Source organism: Oncorhynchus masou, chromosome 27 (genome assembly GCF_036934945.1).
Source record: "Oncorhynchus masou masou isolate Uvic2021 chromosome 27, UVic_Omas_1.1, whole genome shotgun sequence".
NCBI classification, from domain to species: Eukaryota; Metazoa; Chordata; class Actinopteri; order Salmoniformes; family Salmonidae; genus Oncorhynchus; species Oncorhynchus masou.
The window spans coordinates 29,777,348-29,789,864 of NC_088238.1; the positions used below are offsets into that span (position 1 = coordinate 29,777,348).

A 12,517-nucleotide genomic window follows, 5' to 3' on the forward strand; every position below is an offset into this window, starting at 1 on the left:
TTAAATGTATCACCCACAAGGCAAAATGTCAAAGATTACTTTTTACAAGGATAGGGAAAATATTTCCACTGCTTTATTTGTACATGCTTCATTGTGAATGGAGCATGAAGAACTTACACATTGACACAAACAGCCATATGATAAATACAGGAAGTAGTCTTTAAACAGGCCACTTCCATTGGTTGACAGGGGGCTCTTCAATCAGTGGCTCCCATGGTTTCCACTCCGCCATCTTCCTGGATAGTGCCAACTCACACTCCGCCTGGAGGGAAGAGGAAACTAGTGGGTCAGATAAGGCAAGGGATGTAGGATAAATGGGGAAGAGATACAGTATGCGGGAGGTTTTTGAATGCTTCAAAATAGTTTAAGAAACAAAACAATGTCTCAGTAGCCGTGGTTACACCTTGCATTAACATGGCTGTCGCGGTCAAATCGACATGCGTCTACACACGGTAATAAAATGTGATTCTTATCTGCCCACTTCGTCCTTATTGTGACCAGATTTCCTGGTCCCTCCCTGTATGCATATTAATCTGACCTACCGTTATGACACAAGCTGTATAAAAGGCAGGAAAAAAAAGCACGCTTTTATAATCAATAGTTTTAAACTCATCATTAGAGCCTACTTTTGTTATCCAACGATTTAAGACTGGGCGTAACGGACTACTGTGCCGATAACCTCGACTTGTCCAGCAGCCATACAAATAAATATTCAGAGAATCTCTCCCATCCCTAAAAACGTCACCCCACAAACAATCCGGATGCGTATAGAAAATACAATTATTGCACAGTATAAATATGACTAAGCCCTAATGCACAGTAAAAACAAACAGGTTAAGTTAGTCGGCTACAAAGTCCATCTCTGAATGGCGCAACACATTATCCAAACAGGTCTGGAAAGGTTTGTTCTTTACGCATCATTGTTTACATACATTATCTTTATATTATTGTAAATAACCTTTAGTATAGGCCTAAACAGTACCAAAGGAATACAAAAAAAAGTGACATGCTGGGAGAATTTCCATGGTTTAGTTTGCTCAATCACTGATAATTCACTAACCTGTTGTATTCGGCCCATGTGACTAATAACATTGATTTGATAGCAAGACGCGTGGTCAAATTATGAAAATGCATGGATAAAAGCAGCAGTGCAAAGGAGCAAGCTTTTAAAGCAAAGGCTTTCTAAAGGAACAAAGTGTCAATCTAAAAGTCGCCTGAAGAGTCCATCGTAATTTATGCCTACATTAGCCTATTGCACAGTAGCCTGAAGAGTCCATCATAATTTAAGCCTACGTTAGCCTATTGCACAGTAGCCTGAAGAGTCCATCGTAATTTAAGCCTACGTTAGCCTATTGCACAGTAGCCTGAAGAGTCCATCGTAATTTAAGCCTACATTAGCCTATTGGACAGTAGCCTGAAGAGTCCATCGTAATTTAAGCCTACATTAGCCTATTGGACAGTAGCCTGAAGAGTCCATCGTAATTTAAGCCTACATTAGCCTATTGGACAGTAGCCTGAAGAGTCCATCATAATTTAAGCCTACGTTAGCCTATTGCACAGTAGCCTGAAGAGTCCATCGTAATTTAAGCCTACATTAGCCTATTGGACAGTAGCCTGAAGAGTCCCATCATAATTTAAGCCTACATTAGCCTATTGGACAGTAGCCTGAAGAGTCCATCGTAATGTATGCCTACATTAGCCTATTGGACAGTAGCCTCGCTCATACTTAGGCTACAAAAAGCTATGCGCCTTTACGCATCAGTTTGGACATCTTCTGCACTTTATTGATATCTGAAAAGGATTGCATTATAATATGACTTATTTCATATCTGATATAGCAACTAAAAGACTTCACCACCCTGCCAATACATTTTTACTTCCGTTGAAATTTTGGTATTACAGTCCTTGGCCTTTCTGTAGCCTATGATGCTTTCAAACATCTGATTTTGCGCTGGCATTGGATGTGAGAACGGGAGAACCCTTTCTTCTTTCATTCGGGACAATATGTCAAACATTTTTCTATATTCCAATTTTAATCAGCGCTGGACGCACAGTGCCAGTTGGCACTTGGTTTCTAAAGACCATTGATCTTAATTCAACTGGTCGGTTTGCTTTTTTTTTGTTGAGAGGCCGGGACAACCGTGACGTTAGCCAAATTTATACGCTTTCGTTGTCCGGATCTTTTTCATTTTACCAGGTAAGTTGACTGAGAACACATTCTCATTTACAGCAACGAACTGGGGAATAGTTACAGGGGAGAGGAGGAGGGATGAATGTGACAATTGTAAACTGGGGATGATTAGGTACCCGAGGGACAGATTGGGAATTTAGCCAGGACACCGGGGGTTAACACCCCTACACTTACGAGTAGGTGCCATGCGATCTTTAATGACCATTTTTAGTTATCCACTTCAAGGATATCCACACAAGATGCGTCATCAACTACCTCCAGAGGTGGTCATTAAGAAATTATCACAATCCAGATCACAATGTGTCTTTTGATTGTCTACACCTGTCAACAAATGTGGGCCCAACCCAAATTTGGACACGATCAGGACAACGGACGCATGTTGAAACCAGGTATAAACAGGGCTAGAGAAAGCAACTATAGGAGAAAGATAAAGCTATGAAAAGAGTGTGAGGCTCCTCTCTGTACCTGGTGAATGACCTCCTCGATCTGACCACAGTTGATTTTCTTCTCTAGTTTCTCCACATCAGGCTCCTTTCCATTGAAATGAAGACAGAAAATAAAATGATCTATATGGATTTAAACACACAGATGCCATCCCAAACAATATCTCGTAACATGATATCAAATATAAAAGTCAACAAGGGGATAACCTCACAGAGGTTCATACAAGTTTAAGCTAATACATGAAATCAGTCACAATGAGGGCTGGTAGGAAGGGTTTTCTACTGTGTTAAGCTTAACCTGACCCTGGTCTAGCTGTGAACATGACCATGGTTGGAGTGTAACTTACAGCTTTGATAAGGTCAAAGCGGTCGTTGACAAGCTGTTCTGTGTACTTTCTGTAGGCTGCGTCTTGAGGGATGATCTGGAGAGATGCCAGGATCTTACTGTACAGGATCCTCAGGCGCTGAGGGCACACACACACACACACACACACGTTACAGACAAAAGTAGTTGTGGTCTACTACTGACGTTTATGGTCATTACACCAGCTACACAACTACTAAAGCTGTATATTATGGTCATTACTGGGGACTCACCTCATGAGGGTTGTGAGACACGGCCAGTCCCACCAAGCCTGTGGTCTGGGGAAAATATTACACAAAATGAGCTAGCAAGTTAGCTGGTAACCTCCTGAGTAAAATAGTCATACGGCATTCAGAAGGAAGGCGGAACATTACAGAACGTATGGATACAAAGCCATGTAGCTTTGAGCTCGCATCGTGTCAGCCATGTAAGTTGCTTGTCAATAGAAAGCGACAAAGCTCATATCAATTGTAAAGTGAAAGGGCACTAACTGAATTAGCAAAAGCACATTACATTTTCATTAAATCATAATCATAACATGACCTCCACTCGTACCTTTTTCAGAACACCAGCCATGATTTTGGGCGCAATGGATTCTGGGTCACTTCTGTCGAATAAAAATGACGTCAACAAGTCCTCGTTTTTTCAAAATAAAAGCTCAACATGTTTGCTAGTAAGTGGACATGCGTCCTCTTATTCAGTAGCCTAAATGCATGTTATTAACTAACTGCTCCTACAATACATGTTCAATGATTAGATTGGAAAAATAAGTATTGCAAATGAATTGGGTACACTACACATACTAGCAATATCAAAAAAATAATGCATTAAGCCAGACAGGCTGTCTATACTGTATGGATCCTCTAGTAAATTCAATCATATTATGATAACCTGTGTTTAGTGTGATAGTGAAGCACTGCATGTGACAGCGTGACAGGCATTCTCAGAGCGTGTGGGGCTGATATTACAAGCAGGTCTAAAAATATCCCATTACTCCTGCAAACACCAATGTAAAATTTAGTTGGCTGCCAACAAACCTCCGGAGACTGGGACTTTCACTGAAGATTTTACAGATAAGACTGGAGTTGCCCATTCATTGGGATATTTGATAGTGACGAAGGTGCTTTAAAACCTCTTAATTTGTCATTGCAATGTCATTCCTGTACGCCTATAGTTTAGGAATGTGTCTGTTGATCTATGCGGACTGCAGTGACATGAGTATTGAGGTTCATGGTGTTTCTATTTGATTTCTCTGTAGGAATGGAGGACGTCGATAGATGTGAGGAGGAGCTTCTTGAGTATGCCATTCGAGAGAGTATTCGAGATGTATCAATAGACAGGTATTCAGAAAATGGAGAGGATTTACATGAATGTATTATTCGCACATCCCGCAAAATGTTTGTCACCTCTCCCTGACTTAGTTTACCCATATCTCAACAGCATACCAGCAGTCAGTGGTGACTATCTGAGGATAGTGACTGCCATCGAGCAAGGTAGGACTACCCCTCACCGACCGTGCCTTTCAAACTGCCCTAGCCCAACCCTTGCTCTTTAGACATTAACCCTAACCCTAGCTTTATGTCCACATCAGGGTTCAAACCTAACCCTAGCCATAATGCTAGCCATAACCCTAATGTAGGGTTGTGTGTGGTGTCTCTCCCTAGGTGATGTGTGTACCCTGCAGGAGCTGTCTGGGTTGCAGGCTTTCACAGAGAGGGACAGCAGAGGGTGGCTTCCCCTACACAGAGCCGCTGTGCAGTCCCAGGGAGAGGTCTTGGATCAGGTCCTGCTGGGTGAGAGGACCACATACCACCAGCAGCACCTCACAACTAGTACCTTAAATATCAGTAGCCACTTACAGTACTGCTTCTATAACACTCTGCTACGGGGACATACTAATGAAGCACCTAAGACATGTGTTTAATTCCCATTACTTTTGTGTGTGTGTGACCCTGCAGCTTCCTGTGATGTGTCTGTGGATGATGTGACTGCAGACGGTGACACAGCGTTGATTCTGGCTGCTCAGGAGGGTCTGCTGGAGAACGTCAGGACTCTACTGCAGCATGGAGCGTCTCCACACAAAACCAACAGCCTGAACGAGTCCCCACTGCTGCTCGGTAACACACACACACACACACACACACACACACACACACACACACACACACACAGTATTCAAGCCCTGTTCTGTGTTGTCAATCAAGCATGCATGTGCTGTTTTGTTATGTGTTGTCCTGTGTTGATGTGTGTTAGCGGTGAGACAGGGATCATATGACATGGTGTCCACTCTGATCATTTGTGGGGCCTTCGTGGAACAGGTGTGTCTGAAGAAGTGGATGGCCATTCACGAGGCAGCCAAGGTGAGATCACGTTACGCCTGTAGTCTTGTTTATATTTCTTCTTCAGCCATCTCTCCTATCATCCAGGTGCTGGAATGCCATTAAAAAAAACAAAATTAACAATATTTTTTATATACTCCTTAAAAAGTGTGGGTTATCTTGCCAGGTGGGCTGCAGTGCCATCCTGGTGCTTCTGCTGAGACATGGGGCCAAGGTGACAGCTGTAGATGGGCACAATGTCACCCCGCTGGGCATCGCAGCAGAGTACGCCCACGTGGAAGTCCTGGATATACTCATAAAGAACGGTACGAGCCAATCAGAGGCCTTAGATTTTCCTTGATGAATAATGTAAACATTCATTCATTGTCATACCGAAAGGCAAATAAACATTCTCGAAGAATAACCAAAAATACAATTACAAGGAACTGAAAAATTGTTTAATGTAAATATCCGTTATTCATAAATGTTTGGCTTGAACAGAAGTCTACACAGGACTAGAGTAGGGTTAATTGTCCTCCTTTCCCACCAGGTGGCGACGTGAACGCCCAGGCGTATAACGGAGACAGTGTTCTGTACGATGCAGCCGGCTCAGGGAACCTGGACTGCATATACCTCCTCCTGCAAGCTGGAGCCAACCCAAACATAGCCAGTCTGGCCTGCCAGCTGCCCATACACAGAGCTGCCTATGAGGGACACATCCTGTGAGTGGCCGACTCTTACTACGCTGTCCTCTGTAGCTCAGCTGGTAGAGCATGTGGGTTTCGATTCCCAGGATGTAAACTATCCCGTATGTAAAATGTATTCACATACGACTGTAAATTGCTTTGTATGAAAGTGTCTGCTAAATGGCATATATTACCAACAGTCTAGAACAAGGATGTCGAGAACAACTACTGGAAAGCATGCCGGTCTTTGTGGAAATCAATTGATCAAGATATGTATTTGGCTAGAGAGTTATCTGATTATCCAGTTCTTAGAAAGCGTTGTCCCTGAGGAATGATCCATCCCTGGGTCTAGAAGCAGTTGTTCAGTTCATAGTCTAGACCTTATTTCAACAACATAATCAACTTTGCTGGTATAATCAACAATCTGATCTATGATGTTTTGGTTTGTCCCAGTGCTCTGAGGACCTTCATCCCCATCACAACTAAGAGAGCCATCCGTCTGTCTGGCCAGAGCCCAGTCCACTCGGCAGCAGATGGAGGCCATGTTGACTGTCTGGAGCTGCTCATAGAGAAAGGCTTCGATGTCAACGCTCAGCTGGACACACACATCTCAGGTACAATCCATGGACACACACAAACCAGGCTGTACAATTGGGCACACACATGGACACACAATCTCTTTTATAAGGGAGACCTGTCCAAGAGGAAGGTGCTTGTAACTCCAGAGTTGTGAGGTTGATTCCTGTGTGGGCCAATGGGGGCCCCCCTGGAGGTCAAGGCCCCTGGGCACGTTCCCTTCATGCTGTCTAGACTAACTTACCAGTCTGAAAAATGTTAGCTGACTTGGGCTAATTGAATGACTGACAGTGACTGACATAACAAGAGAAAAACTGCCGATGCACAACCACATTTCAAAATGGCACATTTTGTATTCTACTATTCTAATGCTCATCCCCGACTGAGTTCCTAGTGGCAGGGGGCCCTAAGAAACTGCTTATGTCGCTTATGCCTGAGGCCAACCCTGCATACATGCTTCTGATTATAAATGTTTTAACTGTAAAATGTTGTGGATAAGAATGAAATGAAATGGATAAGTTGAGCGTGTTGTTAATACTGTGTTACCAGAGAACTACGGGGACATGAGGCGGAGTCCGCTGTACTTCGCCGTATCCAACAGTGATCTCACCTGCACAGAGATGCTGCTGGCTGCCGGCGCCAAAACTGACCTGGACCCGCTACGCTGCTTCCTGGTGGCTGTACGCGCTGGGAGGTATGAGACCGTGTCTGTATGGGTAACTCAAGACCGTGTTAAGAACTCAAGACTGTGTTAGAACTAAGCCTACAGCAGGTGGTAACTTTGGGATAACGCAAGTCTCCATGTCTCCCTTAGGAAAAGTTATTCCTTGCTTGAGAGTTATTCCTTACTTAATATGTTTCACAAACAACCTCTGCAATACAGTGGTATTCACTCCCCCTGGCATTTTTTCTATTTGTTGACTTACAACCTAGAATCAAAATAGATTTTTGGGGGGTTCATATCAATTGATTTACACAACATGCCTGCCACTTTGAAGATTCAAAATATTTTTTATTGTTAAACAAACACGAAATAAGACAAAAAAATGAAATCTTGAGCGTGCATAACTATTCACCCCCCCCCCCCCAAAGTCAATACTTTGTAGAGCCACCTGTTGCAGCAATTACATCTGTAAGTCTCTTGGGGTATGTCTCTATAAGCTTGGCACATCTAGCCACTGGGATTTTTGCCCATTTTTCAAGGCAGAACTGCTCCAGCTCCTTCGAGTTGGATGGGTTCTGTGGGGGAACAGGAATCTTGAAGTCATACCACAGATTCTCAATTGGATTGAGGCCTGGGCTTTGACTAGGCAATTCCAAGACATTTAAATGTTTTCCCCTTAAACCATTCAAGTTTTGCTTTAGCAGTATGCTTAGGGACATTGTCCTGCTGGAAGGTGAACCTCCGTCCCAGTCTCAAATCTCTGGAAGATTGAAACAGGTTTCCCCTCAAGAATTTTCCTGTATTTACTGCCATCCATCATTCCTTCAAATCTGACCAGTTTCTGAACGATCAAAAACATTCCCACAGCATGATGCTGCCACCACCATGCTTCACTGTGGGAATGATATTCTCGGGGTGATGAGAGGTGTTGAGTTTTCACCAGAAAGAGCATTTTCCTTGATGGCCAAAAAGCAACATTTTTGTCTCATCTGTCCAGAGTACCTTCTTCCATATGTTTGGGTAGTCTCCCACATGCCTTTTGGCGAACACCAAATGTGTTTGCTTATTTTTTTCTTTATGCAATGTTTTTTTCTGGCCACTCTACTGTATGTAAAGCCCAGCTCTGTGGAGTGTACGGCTTAAAGTGATCCGAAGGACAGACACTCCAATCTCCACTGTGGAGCATCGCAGCTCCTTCAGGGTTATCTTCGGTCGCTTTGTTGCCTCTCTTATTAATGCCCTCTCTGCCTGGTCCTTGATTTTTGTTGGGCGGCCCTCTCGTGGCAGGTTTGTTGTGGTGTCGTATTCTTTAAAAAAATATATATAATAGATTTAATAGTGCGCCGTGGGATGTTCAAAGTTTAGGAGCTTCATAGCCAAGGGGGTGAATACATATGCATGCACCACTTTTCCGTTTTTATTTTTTCAGAATTTTTTAAAACAAGTTATTTTTCCCATTTCATTTCTCCAATTTAAACTATTTTGTGTATGTCCATTACATTAAATCAAAATCGAAATCAATTTAAATTATAGTCTGTAATGCATCAAAATAGGAAAAACGCCAAGGGGGATGAATACTTTTGCAAGGCACTGTAGCTACAGTGTATTTGGAAAGTATTCAGACCCCTTGACTTTTTCCACATTTTGTATGTTACAACCTTATTCTAAAATTGATTAAACTGTCCTCCCCCCCTCAATCTACACACTATACCAGATAATGACAAATAAAAAACTTGTTTTTAGATTTTTTTCTGCAAATGTATTAAAAATAAAAAACTGAAATATGACGTTTACATAAATATTCAGACCCTTTACTCAGTACTTTGTTGAAGCACCTTTGGCAGCGAATTACAGCCTTGGGTCTTCTTGGGTATGATGCTACAAGCTTGGCACACCTGTATTTGGGGAGTTTCTCCCATTCTTCTCTGCAGATCCTCTCAAGCTCTGTCAGGTTGAATGGGGAGCGTCACTGCACAACTATTTTCAGGTCTCTCCAGAGATGGTAGATTAGGTTCAAGTCCGGGCTCTGGCTGGACCACTCAAGGACATTCAGAGACTTGTCCTTAAGCCACTCCTGTATTGTCTTGGCTGTGTGCTTAGGGCCGTTGTCCTGTTGGAAGGCGAACCTTTTCCCCAGTCTGAGGTCCTGAGCATTCTGGAACAGGTTTTCATCAAGAATCTCTCTGTACTTTGCTCCATTCATCTTTCCCTCGATCTTGACCGGTCTCTTAGTCCCTGCCGCTGAAAAACATCCCCACAGCATGAAGCTACCAGTACCATGCTTCACTGTAGGGATGGTACCAGACATCCCCCAGATGTGACGCTTGGCATTCAGGCAAAAGAGTTCAATCTTGGTTTCATCAGACCAGAGAATCTTGTTTCTCATGGTCTGAGAGTCCTTTAGGTGCCTTTTGGCAAATTCCAAGCGGGCTGGCATGTGACTTTTACTAAGGAGTGGCTTCCATCTGGCCATAAAGGCCTGATTGGTGTAGTGCTGCAGAGATGGTTGTCTTTCTGGAAGGTTCTCCCATCTCCACAGAGGAACTCTGGAGCTCCGTCAGAGTGACCATTGGGTTCATGGTCACCTCCCTGACCACAGCCCTTCTCCCCCGATTGCTCAGTTTGGCTGGGTGGCCAGCTCTAGGAAGATTTTTGGTGGGTCCAAATTTCTTCCATTTAATAATGATGGAGGCCACTGTGTTCTTGGGGACCTTCAATGCTGCAGAAATATTTTGGTACCCTTCCCCAGATCTGTGCGTCGACATATTGTTGTCTCGGAACTCTAAGGACAATTATTTTGACCTAATGGCTTGTTTTTTTCTCTGACATGCACTGTCAACTGTGGGACCTTATATAGACAGGTGTTTGCCTTTCCAGATCATGTCCAATCAATTGCATTTACCACATGTGGACTACAATCAAGTTGTAGATGATGATCAATGGAAACAGGATGCACCTGAGCTCAATTTTGAGACTCATAGCAAATGGTCTGAATACTTATGTAAATAAGGTATTTCTGTTTTTTGATTTTTATATAAATTTGCAAACATTTAAAAAATCAGTTTTTGCTTTGTCTTTATGGGGTATTGTATGTAGATTGATGAGGATTAAAAAAAATGTTTTTTTAAATCCATAACAAAATGTGGAAAAAGTCAAGGAGTCTGAATACTTTCCGAATGCACTGTTTAAATGAAACTGAATGGAACACAGGAATGACGTCACCAACTTCTATCTATTGGAACAGTTTGTTGGCTCCCATGCTAGGTCCCATGAGAGAAAAAAAAATCTGCTTCCGCTTGTAATAATGATGTTGTCTTAACCTTTTATCTTCAACCGAGCTCCCATGTATTGCCTACTTCCTGGTCTCTCTTCTATGACATCACCTTTCTAACCCTATCCCATCCAACCCCAGGTATGAGCTGGTGCGTCTGCTATTGTCCAGGGGTGCTGAGGTCAACTGCTACTTCAGAATGATCAGTGACACACTGTTTCCCACCGCGTTGCAGTACTGTCTCAGAGATCACATGATGCTGCGCCTGCTGCTCAACAACGGCTACGATGTAGACAAGTGCTTCATGTGTAACCATGGCAACGGGCAGGATATGGACTGCGACTCCTGGGTCGACTACCGAAATAACCATAGAAGAACTTTATTTTATAACCAGGACTGCAGAGCTCCGGTGAGTCCTGTAGGCCTATTCCTGGTCTATTCCAGTACAACAGTAGTAGGCCCCCAAAATTTGATTTAGAATACAGGAAGTAGACAAGTCCTGGTTCTGGAGAGAGGCAGGTTCTGTTTTTTTGTTCTGGGCTGGAACAAAAGCCTGTACACAATGTGGTCCTCTATGACCAGGGTTGGCCGCCACTGATGTAGAATGTGTTGGTCTAACTTAGAACATAACAGCAAGTCCAGTTCCACTGCGTGTCCTTCTGATGTCAATCTCGCTGTCCTGTTCGCTCTCTGCTCCAGTTCTGTGAAATCATCTCCCTGTCGTCGGTGGTCAACCTGGCGGGGAGTGTGGTACGGATGCTTCTGGACTACGTCAGACACCCACGTATCTGCCCCAACCTCCTACGGGTCCTGGAGAAACAGAAAGAGTGGCCAGACATCTGTGACATTCTGGGTAAGACAGCATCATTGCTAATAAGCGTAATCCACGTCCTCTTTTAATCACAAATACAATAATAGTGGACAAAAAAACTGTGGGAAAACTGTGGGAATGCAAATAATATTGAAATATCTTACAGATCAACTCGCCATCATGAACAGAATAAACAGACTTTTTGTGTGTGTGTGCGTGTGCGTGCGTGCGTGCGTGCGTGTGTGTGTGTACCCGTCCATGTGTGTGTATCCCCAGACAACCCGCGGTCCCTGCAGCACCAGTGTCGTTTGGTCATTAGGAGACAGATGACCCCTAGAAGACTGAATGACCCTCAGGTCATGGCTGCCGTACCGTTCCCCCCTTCACTCAAACACTACCTCACCTACATGGAGAACGACGAGTATGGTGGGTTGGCAGTCACACACTCATAAGAGGACTATATCAATGAAAACATATTTAGAAGAAAAAATTATCCTGTTCTGTACATAACTGATCTATCACATAATGCTTTAGCTCATATACTTATGCTTATATGAAGTATGGCAAGGGGACTTGTTGTGTAATGTTTGTAATAACTACATTTATTGTCACACTGATATATGCTCTCTGAATAGTCTGAATAGTACCATAGTACATGTACCATAGTACATCTACTTCTTCTAGACTGCATACATCAGACAGCACAGCTGTGCATCATGGTACAGTGCATGTAGTGTGATCTACTCCTCAAGATCTTCCCATGGGAAAAGCAGGTCAGGACTAAAAATAACTCTCAGAGCTCATTCAGTTTATACATAGAGCTAAACACTCACTGGACACTGGTCTGAATGACTCTGCTGCAATGGACTGTTGACTTATACAGTGACCCTGACACCTACCTGACTCATTAGACCAGGGCTTAAATCTAGAGAGATCTAGACATCCATATTATACCCTCAAGGTTCTGGGAGTTAGTTGGAGAGCTCTGGATCTGAGACTGTGTTGTCACTAGCCCTGTTTATACCTGGTGCTAACATGGATTCTTTGTCCTGATCTTGTCCACATTCTGATTGTGCCCACATTTTTAGACACGTGTAGACGATTAAAAGATGCATTGTGATCCGATTGTGATTAGATTTCCCTGACAACCTCCGGAGGTAGTCAGGCGTGCAGGTGTAGACAGATCTGGACAG

The 12,517-nt window shown here is 43.3% G+C and overlaps 2 protein-coding genes across 2 annotated transcripts; one reads left to right on the forward strand and one right to left on the reverse strand.

Moving 5' to 3' along the window:
- Positions 1-51: 51 nt before the first annotated feature.
- Positions 52-3,619, reverse strand: LOC135515973 (NADH dehydrogenase [ubiquinone] 1 alpha subcomplex subunit 5-like). Its single transcript, XM_064939882.1, has 5 exons — positions 3,554-3,619; positions 3,232-3,276; positions 2,982-3,098; positions 2,657-2,722; positions 52-262 (listed from the first exon to the last, which is right to left on the reverse strand). The coding sequence occupies exons 1-5, from the start codon at positions 3,572-3,574 to the stop codon at positions 161-163; spliced, it is 351 nt and encodes a 116-aa protein (XP_064795954.1). The 5' UTR covers positions 3,575-3,619; the 3' UTR covers positions 52-160.
- A 42-nt stretch (positions 3,620-3,661) lies between these two features.
- LOC135515433 (ankyrin repeat and SOCS box protein 15-like) lies at positions 3,662-11,837 on the forward strand. The gene is made up of 13 exons (XM_064939101.1): positions 3,662-3,671; positions 4,257-4,338; positions 4,439-4,491; positions 4,663-4,791; positions 4,957-5,115; positions 5,252-5,358; positions 5,504-5,642; positions 5,867-6,038; positions 6,456-6,616; positions 7,128-7,272; positions 10,655-10,931; positions 11,213-11,366; positions 11,601-11,837. The coding sequence occupies exons 1-13, from the start codon at positions 3,662-3,664 to the stop codon at positions 11,774-11,776; spliced, it is 1,764 nt and encodes a 587-aa protein (XP_064795173.1). The 3' UTR covers positions 11,777-11,837.
- The last annotated feature ends 680 nt before the right edge of the window (positions 11,838-12,517 follow it).

What these genes read in the sequence shown, in the direction of transcription:
- LOC135515973 (XM_064939882.1), bottom strand. Translation starts at nt 3,574, where the DNA reads ATGGCTGGTGTTCTGAAAAAG. An exon ending in TGGCTGGTGTTCTGAAAAAG is followed by an intron (nt 3,277 to 3,553) that starts GTACGAGTGGAG and finishes TATTTTCCCCAG; the next exon opens with ACCACAGGCTTGGTGGGACT. An exon ending in TGTCTCACAACCCTCATGAG is followed by an intron (nt 3,099 to 3,231) that starts GTGAGTCCCCAG and finishes GTGTGCCCTCAG; the next exon opens with CGCCTGAGGATCCTGTACAG.
- LOC135515433 (XM_064939101.1), top strand. An exon ending in AGTGACTGCCATCGAGCAAG is followed by an intron (nt 4,492 to 4,662) that starts GTAGGACTACCC and finishes GTCTCTCCCTAG; the next exon opens with GTGATGTGTGTACCCTGCAG. An exon ending in CGAGTCCCCACTGCTGCTCG is followed by an intron (nt 5,116 to 5,251) that starts GTAACACACACA and finishes GATGTGTGTTAG; the next exon opens with CGGTGAGACAGGGATCATAT.